Below are 23,555 nucleotides of genomic sequence, written 5' to 3' on the forward strand. Positions count from 1 at the left end.
ATGATCAATCCTTCTGCAGGGATAACGATCCAACATTTCCTTTTTTCCATTAGGAAGAAAAATATAATCCAAATCCACTGATCCATCCAAATACAATGTTCTTCTTATAGTTGAATACCTATAATTAATTTTTTTACCTTCTTGATAATTTGTCACAATTAAATCATGATATCAATAAGTTGTACTAAATGAGCTGCACCAATTAATTGATTAAATTATTGAAACAATTCATTATGTATATATCTCAAATATTGCTCATGATACAATTTCATATAATCATAGAGACATTTCATCATTTTAAATCTTGCAACTACATAAATTTACATATCATTTCTTTCGTCTAAATTTTTGAAAATATGCATAGATTTTCAAGCAGTATACACTCTCATAACAAGAATATTATGTCTTCATCGATTAATATTTCGATTCTTGCAACATTCATTTTGCCGTCCTTGTTATTCTTTCTACCACGAACAATTATTGCTACACTAGAGCCAAATTCTCCAAAATTGCTCAACAATGCTTGTATTGGTTATACAGAAGGTTGGAATTCTTCATTTTGTTGGGAAATTATGAAATCAAATCCTCAAATCGTATTAGCAAAGGATTTGTTGCACCTAACATTATCAATCATCGAGACAGGACTTATAAACGCAATAAAAACACAAATATATATAGAAGAAAATCGTAAGGAAAATATTCAAGAATCGAGACGAGCTCTTGATCAATGTCACAATTTGTATGATCATATAATAGGTGTGTATAATGGTGCTTTGATTCATGTTAAAAAACAAAAGTTATATGACATTGCAGGTGCTGAATTTTCAATGGCAGCTAATAACGCTGAATATTGTGAAAATTGGCTAAATATTTATGATACTATTGACGCTGACATTTCAAGTGGTAACCAAATTATCAAGTATCTTAGTTTGTCCGGATATAATGCGGTCAATGATCTTATGATCGCAGATTGGATTACCAAGAGAATGTAGCAATGACGGAGCCAGAAATTACGCTATTCTTAAAAAGTGAAAAAAGAGTTGATGCTAGTGAGATTCAAACACACAAACACCTTAGAGTTCGTGTGAAACCACTAGGCTACACCACATTGTTGTGTGATTGTGTCAAGGGTGGGTGTCCAAAATATGTTATTTAAGCACTTCGTTTATTATTTTACTTATATATACAATATAATTTTCCGATGAAGGGTATCCAATTGAACACGAGTGTAGCTCCGCCTCTGGGATGTAGCTAGGTATTCTTCTTTGTCCCTCTTCATATTTACCTTTCCCGAAAAGAAATTAATTACTAGTTTTATCAAATTTATCATGTCACATTTTTTTAATTTTTTTTTACGTTTATTTAATTTTATTTCGATGACAAATTAAGCCATCAAAAGTACTTAATAGTTAATTCACATATTTGAGGTATGCAATAACGATTAACTTCCTTAAAGAAAAAAGTAGTATATTAATAAATGTAATATTTACTAGCATTTTTGTGTTGCTTTTCAAGATCATACGGTGCACACGTAACGTATAAAGATTGGGTTAATATAGTTATCTGATTTATTAAATAAACTAATTCAATTGGTGATGATGTCAGGCTTACCACAACGGTGAATTTACAGAAAATAATAGAACACGTGAATCTATAGTCTCTTCATAAAATTAAATATTTTAAGCGTATATTTTTAAAAGTTGGTTTAATACTACACCTTTGCTATAAGAATATTGTTAAGTGATGTACTTAATTGAATGTTGAGTTATTTAGCTTTATTCTCACTTAACACATTTTTTCAATATTTTTTTAGATAATATAACTATGTTTTAAAAATTTTAGATTCGTCTCGAGTTACACATACACATATCCACATCCACGAACAATTCACTTCCTTTATAAATCACCTATTTTGGAGGAGAGTAATTATTTCCATTTTTTTTCTACTTCAATTGGCTGTAGATTGAATTTTTTCTCCTATTTATTTTTGAAAAAGTAAAGAAGATTTTTGAATTTTGTAGTTTTAAACTAAAATATATCAAATGTATTAAAACATTCTTTAATCTTAATCATGTGATCTTAAACACGTTAGGTGGAAAATTAGAATTAAAAAATTGCTAAAAAAAAAGAGTTAAAGCAGACTTTAAAAAAAAAAGGCCAAACGAATTGAATTAAAAAAGGATAAACTACATAACTACACATACATCACTACCATATATACTATATTTACCTCTAGTTTAAAACAATTACACATATTACCACTTTTAATATTTATACCATTTATATATTTTAAAAGATTTAATTAGATACACAAATCCCTTAAATATGATATTGAATAATTATCTTAAATTTAAACTCCTTAATTAATGGTGTTCATTAACAAGTCAAATTCCCTTCTTTTCACATGTGCCGTTTCCTCCATATCCCCACGTCCATCAACCCCCTTTCTTCCTTCATCTTCTCCCTCTTTCTTCGTTCATCCTCTTAATGCATGTGTTGTATGTTCAAATCAACATTATACTTATAGGTTTGTTTCTATTATTTTATTATTCTCACGTATTTTGATTTTGTATCTGAGTTAGAGTTCATAATGTTATGAAGTTCAATTTTAAGGAGTTTTACAAATTAAGTTTTATATTTTTTGATTTTGTTGTTTCTCAAACACTTTAATGGTTAAACATTCCCAAAATCGGATGATTCTTGTTAAAGGTACTACACATTAACAATATTATTCTAAATCAAACAACTTTTATTTGTTCATTTTCACTCATGAATTTCTCATTGTAGGGACTGATTCTTCATCCGCCAACATTCAAGTCGAGAATAAATCTAAGTATAGGAACTCCCCAATCAAGATGAAAGAATTACATCAAGCTTTAATTAACATAATAAATACACCATTATTAGATGCACATTCGGTGCAACAAATATTGGATACACATCAAGTGTACATGTATCTAGTTAAGAGTTCATGTATCCGAGTTAAGATTATATGTATTTAATCTATGAGAAAAAATTTCAAATCCTTAAAAAAGGAAGAATTCTAATTTTTTTTTTACTTTTTTGGATTAATGATAAGACAAATACTCTACCGTCATGATTTGTTCCTAAATTCAAGCGTTTCAATTACATTTCATATTTAGATACACATAATTATATATATGTGCTTACTATGTATCAGAGATACAAGTTTTTGAATATAATATATGAAATTGATACTTGATACATCAAATTAATACTAGATACATATAAAAGATACATGAAATTAAAATTAAATCATATATATAAAAGATACATGAAATTAAAATTAAATCATATAAATAGATACATGAAATTTATATTAGATCATATAAATAGATACATGAAATTAATACCAGACACATATAACACGTACACAAAATTAATACTAGATACTTGTATAATACATATGAATGTACTTATATGGTACTCATGTATCTAAGTGTTTAGTTTGTTGGATACATCATATATTGATAATAGATACATCAAATTAATGAATTTATTATTTTAAGAGTAATATAATGAAAGCAATCAAATTATGTGACCAAGATATACATGTTTTTGTCTTTTATTAATAATATTAACAAATTAATTATTTCAAAGAATAATAAAAAATGAAATTAAGTAAACATAGATACATTCCTTGATTTCCGCCTTATATAAAGGAAATCAGTTACAACCAATTAATTCAAACAAATATAATGTGTATCTCGATTTTAAAATTTGACAGATACATGTATCTCTTAGATTCAATCTCATGTATCATATGCATGAAATATGGTAGAGGAAGTAATATTTAAAACTATTGGGATCTTAGTAATTATGACCTAAACTAGTGGAATTTGTGTAGTTTGATGCCCAACAAATGAAAGGTCGGTATTTTAAGCCTCATAATAAAATATGTTAGGATTCTTACTATCACTAGACTTAAAATTAAATCATTTCTTAAAAAAATGAAAAACATCCATTTTTATTGAAGGGTAAAAATATAAAAAAAGAGAATTGTTTCGTAAACTTTGTAGAGTTAATCTCATCCGTCAAATTTATTCTATTTGATGGTGAGATGGACTCCGTCCATATCAATATTGATTGAAATTAATTCATATAATTTTTATTTTTTTCATTAGGTGAATCAATCAAAATCAAAATCAAGAACTTGAATCTAAAACCATTTTTCTAGTACTAGATCTTTTCACTTCATCCTTTATTTTTTTCGAACATTAAAACAGATAATCTTCACTCTACTATAAAAAATATGAGTATTATATTATAGTAAAATAGAAATTTGAATTGAAATTGATTCTGTCCAAAAATAGAGAGTTCTATATTTAAATTTAAAGAGTAAAATAAATAATAATGTTGGAGATGCTCTAACCAATGAAGAGCCCAAGGTGTCTGATAAAAAAAAAAGAAGAAGAGCCAAGGTGACTTTGGCGGCAAGTCACTGGATGCAATACTTTGGGCCAAAGTAACAAATTGGCTAATAAAAAAAAGCAACTCTCGCATATAGCTATTATAATCAAATTAATTATTCTTCTTAGCTAAAGTTTCTATAATTACTGACCGTAGCTATATTTTTATATTGCTACAGCGTTGATCGACGGTATAATTCTCTTTTTTTTTCAAAGTTTTATACAAAATTGAATTCAAATTTTTTGAAAGCTAATGGAGGAAATCTCGGTTAGGAAAATGTATAACATTCCTTAATTTACGAAATATTAGCTCATTAGACTTTCCTACCAGTTATATCTTCTTCGTACAACCCAATTGATTTCATCTTCGTACATCCGATCCAATTTCGGCGGTAACTTATTTTTCTCGGCTAGAAACGTATATTGATTTGTATTTTTGATTTGCATTCATGTAGATGAGGAACTTGAAAAAACAGAGCAATTGAACTGATTTGTATATGTAATTGTATAAATTCTCCATTAATAATTGGAGTTTCATTCTAACAGTTGTTTGCAATTGTATTCTAATAGATCGAGAATTGACTAATTTTTATCCGTGATTATATAATTACTCCATTGATAATTGAAGTTTTGGTTGAAGAATTTGTTTTCAATTGTATTTGAATTGATCGAGAGAGACGACTTGAATCTGCAATTTGAGTATGTAAATATATAAAAGTAGAAATCAATTGTATAATCTACTGTAGTTTATGTCAAATTGTATACGTCCGTAATTGTATAAATATATTCATTAATGATTGTTTATAGACTTGTATGTTTTATATATGTATAATTTTACATTGTTTGTAGAATCGTATAAGTTAGTGTTTGTATGTGTATAATTAGACTTGATGGGATTAGTGTTTGTATGTGTATAATTGATATAAATTTGATTTGTGGACTTGTATAATTTGATTGTTGACTTGTATATTTTGTTTATGTATAATTTTACATTATTTATTTTGTAGAAAAATTGTCTGTTGAATGTGTATTTGTATATTTTTGAATTCATGTTTGTATATGTATATATGAGTTATATTTGTCTGCACAGGAATGTCTTCCAACGATATTTTGATAATACATTCTGAAAAATGAAATGATGCAAAATGTTACATTGACTACTTTATCGGGGGAATAGTTTTAGAGAAAATGCGTTTACAAATATATGAATTTATACAAACAACAAACCTCAAGAGTAGATGTGAAAACAACAAATATACAACAATAGATCCGAGCTTGAAGAGTTTATACAAATAATATTATACAATTTGAATAACAATTATACAATTATATTATTATACAACTATGGGTACAAATTTGACCCAAACCAAACCCAAATACAAAGAAATATAGTAAAATGTAATTTATTTGAAAAACTAAAATGAGATTTCCTTTTACCTCATAAATATACAATTGAATTCGTATATACAAATATTGTAGATCTAAACTTAAAAAGTTTATACAAACAATTTTATACAAATTACCTCAACTGTTTCACCATCTTCATTTTTAGATATATAAATCTGAAAATCTAAAAAATCAAAAGAAATCTCAGTGATATACAAATACAAATCGAAAAATGATGAAATCGCAAAAAAAATAAAAATGTAAAGAGAATTTAATTGTAAAACAATTATTTATAATCAGGAATCACAATTGAGAGGGAATGAATGAAAATTTCAAAATTTGAAATCAATTTTGATTGAGAGAATAAAGGAGAAAATAAGGGAAAGTGATTGAAGAGAGAGAATGGACCCATTTGTATATAATAAAAATAGTGCTATACACGGTTATACAAATAAGAAGAATTGAAAAACATAATTATCGAGATTAGATGGCTGCGAATGATAATACAAACAAACATTAGCTATGGTAGATAGTTAAATAGTATAAATTTACTTACCTACGTAATTTTTCCTAAAAAAAACTTTTAGGATAAAAAGTATTTTCAACAATATCAAAACCCCAGAGTATGATTTTGGTTGAGAAATCTCCAAAAATTTAATAAGGAAAAAAAGGGTGGGACATAAAAAAAAAAGAAAAAAGAAGAAGAAGAAGAATTTGACCGCCGTAAAGGCAATCGATTTTGTTCAGGTGTAGTTGGGCCTAGCCCATAAGAGGCATCAGTCCCAAATATATATATACTAGATATAGGTCCCCGTGCTGGTATATATATATATATTTAATTTATGTCATATTATGGAATTTGAGAAGTTATTGAAAATTTTATATGATTTTTAAAATACATTAAATTGTTAGCTATTGTGATTTGTAGTACTTTTTTTAACATAATTTTGAAAATAATATTTATTATTCTCTTTGTTCTAATTATGTGGCACATGCAGAATTTCAATTATTTACCCTCTTTTATATGTCTCTTTAATATATTAAGTTGTTAATTATTGTATTTTATAGTACATTTTGAACCTATTTTTTTAATAATATATGTTATTTGCCATGTCCCAATTTATGTGGCATTAATTGATAGATTTGTTGGAGTCGAGAGATTTATTTTGTTAATTATTGTAATTTATAGTTTCTTTTTCGTCAATTTCAAACAATATATGTTGTTAATTGATAGATTTTTTGGAGTCGACTATTTTTTTTATTAATTATTGTAATTTATTGTTTCTTTTTCGTCAATTTCAAACAATATATGTTTATCATATAATCCATTTTATGTGGTACCAATAGAATTTAGAGAGTCAATTAAATTTTTTATATAACTTTTAAATATTTAAGTTGTTAATTATTGTAATGTATAGTATTACTTATATTATTTTTAAATATATTTAAATATTATATGTTCCCTTTTTATCCTAATTTATATGGCATTGATAGAATTTAAAGTGTCAAATAATTGTTAATTATTGTAATATATATAATATGGAGTATTTAAGTTATATATATTTATTATTATTATAAATAATATAAATACTATATGTTACTCCCTCCGTCCCATTTTATGTGATGTAGTTTGACTCGGCACGGAGTTTAAGAAAGAAAGGAAGACTTTTAAAACTTGTGGTCCAAAATGAATGATAGAAATTTGTGTGGCTGTAAATCATTTCATTAAGGGTAAAATAGACATTTTATAGTTAAATTGTTACTAAATATAGAAATGTGTCATTCTTTTTGGGACTGACTAAAAAGGAAAGTGAGTCATATAAATTGGGACAGAGGGAGTACCTTTTTTATCTTAATTTATATGGCATTGATAGAATTTAAAGTGTCAAATAATTGTTAATTATTGTAATATATAATATGGAGTATTTAAGTCATTTATAGTATAGTAATTAATATATAATATGTAGTATTTAAGTGGAAGGTGGTGGGGCCCACTTATATATTTTATAAATATATTGGATATTAGTAGTGATTCTTATTGGAACACATGTTGAGGTGTGGTGCTTTGTTATTCCCACTTATATAAAAGTAAAATAATATATATATCTATATATATATATAGATATACAGTATACATACATTCTTCTTATATATACACTTATGTAACTGCAATGATTAGGGGAAGAAATTATTGTAGTATTATTAGGACAGCGAAAAAACTATTGTAGTTCTATTTGGATGGAGATGTCAAGCCAACAGCATTTGTTTCGGGTTGAATCTTAGATACAGTCTATATAAAAGATGCGCAAGCTAGCTAGTCTATCAGAGGGAGAAAGCAAGGGAGTGAGATTTTAGGTTTTATTAGGGTAGACTGAAGACCAAGCCAATATCGAAACAAAAAAGAAAACTTATTGCAACTACGAATGTGAACAAATGCTTTCTTATTGGACTATTTTAACCTATTATTTATGTTGACCCTTTGCTAAGATTCTTCTCTCTTATGAAATTTCTAGTTAGATGAACACTCTGCTGCATGACCGAGTGATCTTTCCCTCTTATGAAAGCCGGTATCTCACTTTCGAAAAAGAATCTCGACGTGGCGGTGTACACCTAGCTTGATAACTGGGCTAGTCACTGAAGGCGACCAACCTACAGGACCGAAGACAGCCGTTATGTAACATATACATTTGTAAAAAAACATTTACTCTTTCTATATCAATCACTTGAGCAATATTTTATATGTATAGGGACGTTTTTGAAAGGGGTTGATTCATAATAATATACATGGGATCCTTCTTTAGCAATATCATATTTAAACAACACAATTGACCATAAAAATTGTTAGAGGAAAGTTGAAATTCCTGAAAAGGACCATTTTTAATATATATGCTCTTCTTATTGCATCTTTTTTCGAATTTAAAAGTTGTTGGAATGTATGCGTCCACTTATCAGTCAAGGACCACGTCCCTTGACTCAGCAAGAACAGTAACTAAAAGTAAGCGTCCACTTGTTTCGATGGGATCAGGTCCTCAGCAAAGTTACAATAACATACAATAAAATAAGTGCTGAAAGTAAAGTGTCAACAAACAACTTTACGTGGAAACCTCCTTGCTCAAGGGAGTAAAACCACGACCTGACCTGCCAGGACTTTTCAAACTTCTTTCACTAATCTTCTTCAAGCAAAAGCAAAAGCAAGTTTACAAACTGAGATTAGCCTGTTAATCCCCACTCTAAGCAATACTTCCTATTACTTAGATGAGCCAGAGCAGATACCACACTGCCCACTAAGCTACCTAACTCTAGATAACTTAGACTTCAACAAAGCAATGCATCCATTGCCCACTATACTAACCCTCACTGATTAATATAGACTTTAACCATAAGACACAAAGTTAACTCTAACAATGTTCTTACAAAGATTCAAACAACACTTTGAAACGTTTCTAACAAGAGTGAAACGAATCCTACAAGTTAAGCTCAATACAAACAATCAAGAACAACAACAGGTACGGAAAGCACTTCTTCTGTTGATTAGGTCTTGCTGTATGTGTTCTTGTGCTTGAGTTCTTCTTTGAAGATGGCTTTCTTTTTTTAGCTTGTGAGTTTTTGCTTGCCAAATCTTGAGTTTGTGTATTTTGGACAGAGATGATATAAATCAACACAAACTCGTTGAAACACTCCTATTGGCTGAAGGCCTGCTGTTTAGAAAAGTTGTGCACCTACCACATCAGAGGTGGCAACTTTTCTGACAGCTGTCTTGTCACCTTTTCACGTCGCAGTCTTGCAGGGACCAGGTCCCTTGCAAACTTCTTTGTGGGTTCTTGAAAAGGCTTACTGGCTGACTTCCTTCTTAGGATGAATGAATTTAATATGGTGTTTGTCATGTAAAAAATATCAACCATAAAGAGTTATTACCCGTTGGACAAACACCCTCGTCCATTTTGATTGGTGTAGTACGCTGACGCCTTACCAATCTGACACGACAACTTTACAGTTGTACCCAATTATAGATTTGGACGAGAGAACTTTGCCTAGGACCAGGTCCCTGCATTTGTGAGACACTGAAGAATACAATCTCGTCCACTCTTCCTATTGGTCTAGGACATTGCACTTTTCACCTACCACCTGACATGACAGCTTTACAACTGTACTCCATTTGTATATGGACGAGAACACTCTGCCAAGGACCAGATCCCTGCATTTGTGAGGATCATCGAAACACCTAGAATATAACAAAAGTGATAAGAGGTGATTTTACCACTTGGATAGTGTTGTTTACTTACACTTTTGTAGTTATTTTAGTAGGTTTTTGAGCTCAATCTTGTAAAATTTATCGTGTTTCAGATGTGTGGATTAATAGACGCGATTGAATCCAAAAATGTTGATGAATAAGTGAAAAGAGATAAAGATAATAAAATTAATTTCGAACTTAAAAAAATGTGAAATCATTAAAGATCTGTCCTAGTAAATCCTAAAAGATCACTGATTGATCACTATTCTGTCCAAGTAGCATGGTTTATTTTATCCGAACTCAAAAAGGAATCGAAAGTCGAATATGCAAAAAAAAGAGGTGCTTAAAACAAAATGTCAAAACGAAGTCGAAAACTTGCTTGATTGAAATTCGAACTCACATGGATTGCTGCTGAAGCGGAAAATTATACTCTTACCAAAGATTCAAGAAATTCTTTTAGTAAAGTCGTATAATCAAATTTACATAAAAGAGCTAAAAATACCTTGATTCTATAGAAAATTACTCATAGATATCCTCAATCCACCTTTTGGTCTAAAAACACCTCTAATCTAATTTTTTTAAGCTAAAAAATATCTTTAAAATTAACATCCCAACCTGGATGAACTTTTCTAATTTAAAAAGGCTAAATGACTTATTATGATTGACTACATATATTACTTAATTTAAAAATTGAACTCATCTATTTGCCCCTAATAATTGATAATATTCATATTTATAATCCATATAATTTTGCATGCATATGAGTAACAAATTATCTATTTTATCTCGAATAAATTAAAGAACAAATTTATTCCGTCAATTTACGAGTTTTTTATATGACCATGGATTTGTTTTGCCAATTTACTAGTTATTTTCGATGACCGTACAAAGGTGCAAAGTTTTTAAATTACTTGTAGGGTATTTCTAGACCAAAAAATAAATTAGGGTTACTTTTTAATCAAATAATGAATGAAAGGTATTTTCTTTCAATTAGTAAGATAGGGTCCATTTTTCGATTTAACTAGTATCAAAAGTACCAATCCGCGTGAAACTAGTAAACGATAAATTCAGTCATTTAATTTTGTTTATTTTTCACGGTGGGGTGGACAAAAGAATATGAGATTGAAAAATATTTAGATGTTATTTTTTTTGTTTTAATTTATTTGATCTATTTTAATTTAATACAAAGTTTGGCAAAATAAAGAAGATTTTATAATTTTAAACTAAATATTTATCAAATGTATCAAAATATATTATGTGGAAAGTTGAAACTAAAGAGTTGCCAAAAAAAAATAAAATGAATTTTGGGTTTTGCTTTATATGGTTCTAATGAACCAACATTAAATTTGAAACATCAGTTAATCAATTATACGTTATATAAGAGAATATTAAGCAAATCAAAGTTTTTGCCCGTGTTGTAAGCGCTCTTTTTATTAAATGCGATCATTTTTTTTATTTTTTAACGGAGTAATAACAAAAAAACTGGAAAATATCATAACAAAAAAATAGATGTACTGTTGAAGCTCTTGAAATCATATATCTTCGAAGTCTATTGCGAATACATTGGGACAATTAAATCTTTTTATAATATTAGTTTGACTCTCACAGAAAAGTTTTGAGAGTTCAAATTTACGATCCAAATACACGTTTTAGATATCTCCTAGTTCCCTCTACCAATATAAAAAATTGCAAGATTAAGTATGCCATAATGATGTTTCTTACGAGATTGTTCTGTGGAACATTTCATAGTGGGTGAAATATATAGCGCTTAGATTGTAGTGTTGAATTGAAGAAAACTTTCATGATGATGGGAGCACACCATTACCAAAATAAATTTGAGATGGCCTCCCTACTATCATACTAGCAGAGAGGAAAGTGCCAATTGGGATTGGGGAAAATATAAAAATAAGGAATTGTATCATTGACAAGCATGCAATGGTAGAAAATAATGTTTTGATCACAAACAAAGATGATGGTGTTCGAGAGGCAGCCACAATTAGAGATGGAACAGTCTCAGGAATAGTATATCTTATTGAACTATTGGACATTTATGGAAATCAAAATCTCTACGTGAAGAAGGTAAGAGTGATGACCTATTTCTCATAAAAACTAAGTACATTCAACAGCTAAAGCTTTTTCGGTTCATGTGAAAAGAATAAAAATAATTGAGACACACGTTTAAAATAAAACTGAAGTTGCACCTCTAGATGCCTAGTTCATATTGTAAGAGTCAAATATATGTAAGAAAGCATTCTGAAAAACACTTATTACTCAACCTGGACTTATCTCTTGTTGTGAATCTATTGTCTTAAAAAAAAAATTTAGAAAAAAGACGAAAAAATATAATGTATAAAAATCTATCTAATCTTGTCATTTTAAAATACCAAATCCATCGATCAACCAAAAAAAATTAGAACAAAAGGATAGGAAATAGGAAACAATTTGTAGAATATTTGGATGTTACTTTCAATTTGTTTGAGCTATTTTAGTTTGACATGAAATTTTAAAAAGTAATGAAGATTTTTTTAAATCTTGTGAGTACTAAACTAAAGATATCAAATGTTCTTTACTCTTGATCTTGTTGTTTTAAACATGTTATATCAAAAATTAAAATTGAAGAATTATTAAGAAAAAAGAAGAGTCAATTTTTTTAGATGGACTTAAAAGAAAGATAATTCAAACAAAGTGCTCTGGCCGCAAGGTCAGTTTCCTTTAGTAAGTGATGACGTTTAGTTTTTGTTGGAATGTATGCGTCCATCCAGTGGCAAATTTAGGTGCAAAAAATAGGGCACCCGAACCCGTGATCTCCTCGTAAAATTAGATATTTTATGTAAATATTTTCTAACATTTATATAATATTATATTCTTGCACCCGTACTATAAAAACTCTAGTTGGTCCACATGGTTAAATGTTAAGCTTTTGACTTTGAGGACTGAGGATCAATTCCCCCTTAATACATTTTTCTTGGTGCACCCATATTCAAAAAATCCTAGATTCGCCTCTGCGTCCATCAGTGATCACAAGATCAGGTCCTCCAACAGAATAAAAGTGTAGAAAATAAATAGCACAATGTAAAACAGGCACAAGAGTTTTACGTGGAAACCTCGCTCAAGGGAGTAAAATCACGACCAGTCACACATGATTTTCAACTGTTTTCACTAATCTTCTCAAGCAAAAGTGAAACACAGATTACAACCACAACACTGAGATTAAACTCTTAATCTCACACTAAGTAATACGCCTATTACTTACTGAGCCTAAGCAATGCATCCATTGCCCACTATACTCTCACTGATTAATATAGACTTTGACTGTAAGTCACAAAGTTAACTCTAACAATGTTCTTACAATGATTACACAAAAAATTGAAACATTTCTAACAAGAGTGAAACGAATCCTACAAGTTTAGCTCAATACAAACATTCAAGAACAGCAGCAGGTACGGAAAGCACTTCTTCAGTTGATCATGTCCTTGCTGTATGTGTTCTTGTGCTTGAGTTCTTCCTTGAAGATGACCTTCTCTTTTTAAGCTTACGAGTTTTTTGTTTTGCCAAATCTTGGTTTGTGTTTATGTTAAGAGATCATATTGAATGAACACAAACTACTTGAGACCGCTCATTGGCTGAGAGCCTGCTTCTCTTAAAAAGACGTGCACCTGCCACATCAGAGGTGACAGCTTTTCTGATAGCTATCTTGTCGTCTTTTTCACATTCGCAGTCTTGCAGGGACCAGGTCCCTTGCAATGTTCTTTGTGAGTTCTTGAGAAGACTTGCTAACTCTCTTTCCCTTTTTGACTGAATGAATCTTTTTGTTGTTTGTCATTTTGATTATATCGACCAGAAAGAGTTATTGACCATTGGACAAACAACCTCGTCCGTTTCTATTGGTGAAGTACGCTGACGACTTCACCAACCCACTGATAGGACAACTTTACACCATTATAAATCTGGACAAGAGAACTCTGTCAGGGGCTGGGTCCCTGCATTTGTGAGCCACTGAAATAGATAGTCTCATCCGCTCTTCCTATTTGTGCAGTACACTGCACTTTTCACCTACCACCTGACATAACAACTTTATAGTTGTACCCCATTTGAATTTGGAGGAGAGCACTCTGCCAGGGACCGGGTCCCTGCATTTGTGAGGATCATCAAAACACCTAGAATGTAACAATTTCTCATCATGCCTACACCAATAGTAATTAAGAATTTAAAACAAACAAATACACTGGATGAAACAAAGCAGACGTATGATGTTTTAGAAATCAAAGTGGAAGTTGTTTGCTCAAATTCAAAAGTGCAAAAATGGCTTTGTGTCGTTTTAGGAGGACTAAATTGTTGAACAAGAAAAAGAAGGATATTTTATTTTCAATTATGTTTGTCTGCTAATATTAATGAGTAACAATCTTAATTTTTGTAGTTTAAATTTTGGTTTTATCTGTATGCTTTTGTTTATTGTTCAAGAGTAAGTTGTATATTTTTTTAAAATATTACTGTATTCAACAAGAATATAAGCATGATTCAAAAATAACAAAGAAAACAAAAAGTTCAAATGTAATAAGCAAATATCCGAGATCAAATATTTTTAGCATACAAGCAGGTATATATCTTGATTCTAAAAACATATACTCCAAAATAATATTATTCAACCATGCATGATAATTCTTACCATCATATTGATTCTTCCAAATTGAAGAATGAATTCATACACAACACATGAATGTCACAAGATATGATTAGACAACACACATGAATATTAAACAAGAAGTTAGAGTTAGGTAATCAAAGTGGGACATAATTAGGATGCATGTATTTAATTATTACGTTTTAAAAAAAAAATCTGAACAAAGCTAATTAATTACAAAATAATAATCTGGTCTAAAATCTCTTTCAGAGAATTTATTAAAATTATAGTACTACTATTTTTTTAATCTTTCTATATTTGATACTCTCTCATCAAATTAATTCGAATTTATAATTAATAAAAGGAGGCAAAACGATTAGATATATATTTACTCGCATTTATATATTTAGGAAATTTATTTAAGACATGAAAGATGTATGTGGTTAAATAATAATTTTAAAATTAACCCTATTATAATTTATAAAATTTATGTATACTCGAGAAGTTAATATGCTAGGTACGTAGATACTCCTTTCATCTCAATTATGTGAGATCTTTCACTTATCAAAATTTAAACTATGTTAATAAGACAAAATAATTTTATTTCCAGGCATACAGATTTCTGAATATATATGCAGAAGGAGAAGGAGAGAAGTATCGATAACACTCATAAACTTGACGCAAATTATTAGTTTATCTTGAACTATTGACAACTTTAAAAACACCATTTTACTTGACTAACTGATCTTAAATACACCCCGATCTTGCAATATGAGTGAAATACTGTTGAAGAAGAAGGAAGCTGACGGTTGGAACATGTCAAAGGAACAGGTCCAACGAAGCTGACTGACGTGTCTACATCAAGTGTTGATGAAGAAGGAAGCTGACGATTGGAACATGTCAAAGGAACAGGTCCAACGAAGCTGACTGACGAGTTTACATCATTGCTGTAGAATCAGAGTCGCGTTGATGAAGAAGGAAGCTGACGATTGGAACATGTCAAAGGAATAGGTCCAACGAAGCTGACTGACGAGTTTACATCACTGCTGTAGAATCAGAGTCGCACTAGGATTAGACTACTTATATTAATTAGGATTATACTACGACTAGGATTAGATTATTTATATTTGCATTATTATTATTATTATTATTATTATTATTATTATTATTATTATTATTATTATTATTATATAGTAGTAATAGGTATTGTAGAAGGACTCTAAGTATAATTAACTTAGGACTCTACAATTCTCTCCTATATAAGGAGGTTGTAACTCAACATTATTTTTATCAATACAATCCTTGATTTCTCTAATCCTAGACGTGAGAATTCTACAAATACAACCCTAAATTCTCGTCAAGTTTATGGTGTTTTCAACACTTCTCTTATTATATTACTCTTAAGTAAATAAGACGAAGCAATTAAATGTTTATAAGTTACTCGCAATCATATATTTAAGAAATTTACACTAGACAAGAAATCGTTTTTCATATACATCTAAGAAAAATATAATGTAGATTTAGAATCGTGGGATAGTAAAAATCTTTTGGTAGAAAATATATGGAATTAATTAATTATTATAAGAACCATAATTAGGGTTTTGTTTTAAATAACTAAATCTTAACCATTAAATTAAATATATGCCATGTGTCACCACCTCCAAATGGGAACTTGGGAAAAATGGAAAGGAGTCAAACTTAAATTAAACATAGTAGTTTCGAGATCAAACAAGTCTATCTATCTAACTTTATTCCTAATGCACGCCATGCCATTTTTAATTTCGGTGTATTTACGATGTCTGAAAATTTCATTTACACAAATTGATTTAGAATATTTTTTTTAATCGATGATGATTTGTCATAATGTCCATAGCCTTGCTTCTTTTCAATTAAATCCTAATTTTATTTTGCTTCTCTTGATCGTCAAGCCTAATCGACTCGACTCTTTTACTTGCTCTCGAGTCTCTCACTTAATTAGCTTGACTTTCCTAATTGTCTTCTTTGTAGCTCTTTACAAACTTTTTTTCTAGTTTTACGTCCTTTTGAATGTTATTTTCTTTTATTCATTTGTAAGTGGTCATAAGAAATCACTTCCGCGTTTTTATTAGTGGTAACTTATCAGTCCATCCGTCTATAAGAAGAAACATAAACGGGCAAGGCCAAGTCAAAATGGTTAAGCATCTTCTTTTTGTGAAAATGCATTCTTTGCACAAAGTAATCACATTTCAATTTCCCCTGTTCTGTTTTTTCCTCTTGCTATCTCCTCTGTATTCAAATGCTGCTGTTGCTCCACTTCCAAAACCCAATAACAACAATAATGCACTTGTCGAAAAGGCTTGTACATATATACCTGACAAACCCTTCTGCTTAAACTACCTCAAAAGTAATCCAAAGGTTATATCAAAATCAAATCCGTTAGAGTTTGCACTTGCAATTATTCAGTCAGGAGCTGACGATGCCAAAAATATACACGCCTATTTGTCCAAACCCAAAGGAAAACAGAGCCCACAAGCAATTCAGGCTTATAAAGATTGCAAAACAAATTGGGAAAATCTGGCTAGTGGATTGGAAAGGAGTGTGAAGTTTATTAAAGAAGAACAAGGGTATGGTTATGACACAACAGATTATGATCTTAAAGTGAATCTTGACAAAGCTAATTGGTGCGGAAATGCGTTAGAATCTGCAAAGATTCAAGATCCTGTTATCGCACAAGGGGTGAAAAAAGTATCACTCGCTGTAATGGGAGCAGATGCTATTCTGGTTGGAGTTAAGCCTCCCAAAAAACTGGATTAGTAATTTTATAAAAGAATAAGAATTTGTGATGTTTGTTGAAAATTGAATGACAACTTCTTATGTTATCTTCTATTATTGAAATTGATGAATAGTTCGAATTTGTTTAAGTGAAAGTTAAATTCAAAAATATTGTGTGGTGTCTTATATGGTATAATGCCACGTAGAATGTGTGTTTTACTTATGTACACTGAAAGTTGGCGGGCATAGATGTCAGCTAAGACTAAGTTAAAAGGTAAGTTGATGTATATTGCGTTTAAAATACTCTGTTGAGAGGAAAAGTAATTTTGGTAGACAATAACAACATACATCTCACAAACAGAGTATGGAGTAAATGAGCAGTTGAGCATACTATAGATTAGTGAGTGTTCCATTTTTTTAATCCTCAACATACGTCTTTTCCACAAATAGATATGAAAATGTGATTGATTCTTCAAAATTCAAATAAAATTGCAAGTCTTCAAAATTTTCAGATATAGATTTTGATAATCGGTGATGTTCAGCCAACTTGCACATACCTCGACCAATTACTCAGAATACTTGCTACCTCCGACCAATATAAGTGTCGGGGAACTCAAACATTACACTCCTCTAAACTCTAAAGTGCAAGGTACTTAAACCACTACATTTCATACAATTCCATCTTCCAAAGAAGTGGCAATTTAAGCATTTATCTACAAATGCAAAAGTCTTAGCAACTAACAAACTTACCAAATGCCTCAAGTAAATTTCCTTCATGACAAGTTCAAATGAAGTGATCATCGGGACAGTAAAGTTTCCTGACCCGGTTGAGTTAACTGTTTGATCAGCGGGAGGTGGAGCTGCACATATAGTTGCACCAGTTGCTTTTTATAAGTGGACTAGTACAAATTTGTATCTAAAATATAAAGCATGGAGATTGACATTTTGGATCGAAATAGCTAAAATTGAAGAAACTTAACATGCACATTTTCGTTGTCCATCCATGTATCTTAACATACAATTTCGAGTTTCCAACATACCAAAATGTTAGAAAATCTCCATATTCTAAATTGTTCTCCTCCATAAAGTTTGGCCAACCTCTTTTGAAAAAGAAATCGCGCTCAATCTGTTCCACAACAACTTGCCAAGATCTCCCCGAGGGACCTTCAAGCACAAATAGCCCAAAAATCTCTCCATTGAAGAATTTGAGAAAGCACGGTGGAATTCTCTAAGCAAAGGAAACACAAAAAGGGAAATGACTTGCCTTGATTTCCAGTGAAGTTAAACTGTTGCATGAAAAAGGTCCTAATGACTATAGATCGAACCAACCCAATTTTTACAGTATGTTGGTTAATTAGTTGTTTACACCCTGGCTATACCGTTATACCTACCATCTTATTTCGAGGATCGATATAAGCAGTTGATCTAACAATAAACAACATCTGAATTATAGAGCTAGGACACAATCAAACCCGAACGAACAAAATATTGAATAAAATAAAAAGAATCTTTATCACCAATGAAATACTTCAAATAAAAAAAACTCTGCATTATGAAGAAAGAGTGTAAAGTAGATATTACTGTTTGTGGATAGCATAAAAAGAACTTAGGAAGAACTCATTTTAAGAAAGCTGATGCATTTTTTTGTTAAATTTTTAAAAAACTAGGTAACTTAATCGTGGGATTGAACTATTTTATTAAGCTTACATATGATCATTTAGTAATATCCATATTTTATCCCAAGAGTTTAACCTTTACTTAAAATGTACCTTATAAATAACGATTATTTCAAAATTTGCCGTCCACTTTGCCTTCATCGTAATATATTAGTACAACAATAAAATATTCAGTGAAATTCCACAAGTGAAGTCTAAAGAGAATAAAATATACGGAAAAGGGTCAAAACTACCCTTAAACTATTCGAAATAACTTAAATATACCCTTAAAACTATATTTCGACTCAAAAATACCCTTCCCGTCAAACTATTGGGCCACACCTACCATTCTAGTTAACTGAAGTATCCATGTGTGTGTTAAATTCCACATGGTTGCCACATGTGCAATCCAAACAGACCCCACATCCACATAGACGACTACGGAAAAGGGTCAAAATTATCCTTACACTATTTGAAATAGCTTAAATATACCCTAAACTATATATTTCGGCTCAAAAATGCCCTTCCCGTCAACTATTAGACCACACTTGCCCTTCTGTTTAACGGAAGCATCCATATGTGTGCTAAAATGCCACATGGACTCCACATGTGCTCGCCAAACACACCCCACCTCCATAGATGACTTAAAGCCTTAATTTCACTCTTTTTTCCCCTTCCGTTAATTAACTTTGTATTTTGTTCCAAAAGGTCAATAACCGAATTCTAATATAAGTATTGAACAATGTATATAGAAAATAAAAATAAAATAGGATAGGATTTACTGCTCTCTCAAACTTTGTTGCCTGACATATAATAAAATTTTGATACTTGACTGCTAAACTCCATAAACAAAAGGTTTCTTCCATTTATATTATATGTTGTCCTTACTAAAAATAAATGTTCCTTAATACTCCTTCTGTTCTTAATTACCTGTCCATTTTTTTTTTTTTAATTATCCCTAATTACTTGTCCATTTTGACAAATAAAAAAAAGACAAATTTTGTTATAGGGGTAAAATGGTAAAATCACTATGTCAATTATTGTTTTTTAATAGGTGTGTCAATTCAAAAGTAGACAAGTAATTAGGGACAGAGGGAATATTTTTTATTTCACAAAATTAATACATAAATAACATTATTTTTCTTATTTTACCCTTGAGAGTCTAACCATGCAATTTAAGTCCATTTGAGCCCAAAGTAAACTTGAGTCGGTCAGGACCCAACCCAATTTACATTGGAAAAATTACCTATATACACACCTTTTTTTTCTTCATAATTTCCATTAATCTCTACCTTTTCTAAAATTTTCCAAAATCCCTTATTTTCCTCCTAAAACTAATTTGTCGGATACATAACTCACAATTCCAAAAATCAAAGTTTATCACTTCCTAATTTCACTCCACAAATCTCTCCCCAGTTTCTTATCAGTTAATTTTTCCATTACTTTTGAAATTCAAAATGAAGTCTCTATCTTGTCAAAACTAATCCAACGTGAAATAGGTAATCTGTCCATCTCTTTAAACTATCTGTTCATCCTTTATTTTTCATTTTTCTTCTTCTTCAAAACGTTGAATCATATGGATGATGCACCATCTTTCAGTCTTGATTTTACACAATTAAACTCAAATAACACTCGTCATGTTTTTGATTCCGAAGATATTTCTTGGGTTGAAAACAAATAAAAAAACTGCACAATCCATTAATAATGGCGAAAGTAAACATTGAGAAGTTGAAGAAGGAGCATGTAGTACCGGATTTGCCGTGAGATGGAGAGCACTGGTATTATCTGTGAACAACAATGGAGGACGAGATGAGATGGTAATATCATATGGTTCTTTCTCAGTCGGAGATTGATAGGTTTTATGTTGAAGAAATTCCCGAAAAGTGGTGAGGTGCGAGTTTGCCGAATCTGTAAAAAGTTCATCACTACTAGAAAGATAAGCTCAGTAGAACTTATATATTAGATGTTTTTTAAAAAATTCTATCAATTTTTATCACAAATCATGCATAAACGACGAAATTCATGTTTCATATTATAATGTATCATGATTTAAGTGTAATCAGTTAGTATGTCAATCTTCTTTTATTGATTGTTGAATGTATTTCGATTAGTTAATCAAATAATGATACATTAATGAAAATATAATGTTTCATATAGTAATTTATCAATATTTGAGCTTAATTAGTTGATACACTAAATCCTAATTTTGTTCATTATTTAAGGAGTTGTTGTAATTTTCTGAAATTATTGATAAAAAGATGATGTTCAATAGTATATCATTCAAAACATGTATTTTTTTAGTATGCATCAGATACAAAAGTTTGCTAAAATGTATCAGATACAAACATGAGATAAATGACAAGTTACTAATTTAACCATACTTCTTTGTTTCTATCATGTTTAAGGGTTGGACAATTTTTGTATCATGTTCAATTGGTGGGCATTTTTGTATCATGTGTGGAGTTGTTGTAATTATGTGAAATTACTGATATAAAAATAATGTTCATTAATGTATCATTCAAAACATGTACTATTCAGTGTGTATCATATACACAAAGTTTACTAAAATGCATTAGGTACACACATTAGATACATTACAAGTTACTAATTTAATTGTAATCAATTATTTTGTATCATGTTTAAGCGTTGGGTAATTTTTGTATAATGTTCAACTAGTGGGCATTTAGTATCAGATACAAATATCTGTTAGCTTGTATAGATCATCAATTGGTATTGAGTATCAGTTACTCTTTTTTTTTTATCATTATGTATCAACTAAACATTAAGATACTTTGTAGTTACAATTATGTATCATAAGATTAACTTGACATGTTTCTCATGATGATTTACTTTTTGTAGATGCCTTTGCTGAGTTCCTTAGTGACGAAATCAACATCCCATCAAATGATTTTCGAGCTGATTATCTTCGCACAAGATATGAAGCATTATTATGGAGATACGGTACTGAAAAGGCAAAGTCAGACTATGTCAGCGATAAAGATGATCCTCTAAAGCCCAAGGGTCGCTTCACTCCACCGCAACAAGATGATTTGGTTCTTGTCGAATAGCGATTATATATCAACAAATAGACACCCTTTGATGTTTTGTTTCTTTTTTAAGACAATTTCACTTAGGCTTGAGAGTGTTACTCTAAAAACGGTTTCATGTCATTTTTTGAATTTGAATATTTTTGTTACTGATTATATCATGTAAATCTTATATTTTGTGTTTTAATTATAGTGTTGTTGATACATAACATATCATCTAATACCTAAATCTTTCACATTATTTATTTAAAGTTCAAAAACATAAGTATCAGATTCATAACTAATTTTAATCAATTGTATATAAATGAAAATGGTGTTTGTTTGATATATTACGTGTATAAGGTGTTTTCCACCAGTTGAACATGATACAAAAAGGAAAGTTCAGAAACACATAATTAATATTTCACTTAATGTATATGATACATTAGATATGAGTCTTATCTATGCATATAAATTAAACAATTATGTATCAGATTCATATAAGTTATTATTAGATAACTTAGATATGAGTTTTATCAATGCTTATAGATTCACATAAGTTAATTATGTATCAAATAAATCACTCACACACAAAATTGAACTAATTTTTATTCAAAATAGAAAAAGTCACATATATTGTATCGATACTTCACATTGTTAACAATTCAAGCTACTTTATTGAAATATAACAGTGCAAAATTCATATAATTGAAAAATTATTCAACATGAACATGAATATCTTATATAAATTCAATGATTCACTTTTCTTTGGGAAAAAATGTACAAGTCCTACGGTTGTGACATTCGTGTCCACAACAACTCGTGTATCTCGACTTTTAAAACAGTTAGATACATGTATCTCGCGGCCAAAATATGGTATAGAAAGTAATATTACAAGCTATCGTGAATCTTAGTAATTAGGATCTAAAGTATTGAGATTTATGTATTAATGTATCTGATACATATTTACTGCAATGTAGTAATCAGAACAGTGGGGATGCATATATGTAATATCTTGCTCTTCAAAACAGTAATTGTGTGTGCACAAGGTATTTCATCTAGTTGAAATCTCCCACAATTACAAATTTTTCAAGGCTAACAATGTATCTTCTTTTAGATTCATAAGCTAAAAGAATAAATTAAGACGATGCAACAATCTAAAAAGATTAAATAAGTCAATGATACATTAAATGAAATATCATTTTTTGATGTTTTTGAAGCAAGACTGATCAAAATTTTCTAATGGTTCAAGCATTGACAAACATGAAAAGATAGAAAAGAACATGCTTGAGTTCTGATCGAGGCAAATTGGACATGGCAAAGAACTTGATGACATCCACTAGTAAGACGCCCATCTCCATCTGTACCAAACTAACAACCCCATCATTCAAAATCATTTCTTTTTTTTCTCTTATTTGAACAAAACCACTAATTAAAAAAATTACCAGAATCAGC

At 29.9% G+C, this 23,555-nt stretch overlaps 2 protein-coding genes across 3 annotated transcripts in view; both read left to right on the forward strand.

The window, feature by feature from the left end:
• Positions 1-23,555, forward strand: part of LOC125834031 (uncharacterized) — a 509,901-nt gene that overhangs the window by 164,388 nt on the left and 321,958 nt on the right. The window lies entirely within an intron of this gene.
• On the forward strand, positions 16,838-17,461 carry LOC125833839 (uncharacterized). Its single transcript, XM_049513005.1, has one exon. It carries the CDS (start codon positions 16,838-16,840, stop codon positions 17,459-17,461), a length of 624 nt encoding a protein of 207 aa, XP_049368962.1.

This window comes from Solanum verrucosum, unplaced genomic scaffold, assembly GCF_900185275.1.
Source record: "Solanum verrucosum unplaced genomic scaffold, falcon-dt-bn FXZP01000108.1, whole genome shotgun sequence".
NCBI lineage: Eukaryota > Viridiplantae > Streptophyta > Magnoliopsida > Solanales > Solanaceae > Solanum > Solanum verrucosum.

Excerpts from the sequence above, each read along its gene's own strand:
- LOC125833839 (XM_049513005.1), top strand. The coding sequence starts at position 16,838 with ATGGTTAAGCATCTTCTTTTTGTGAAAATGCATTCTTTGCACAAAGTA.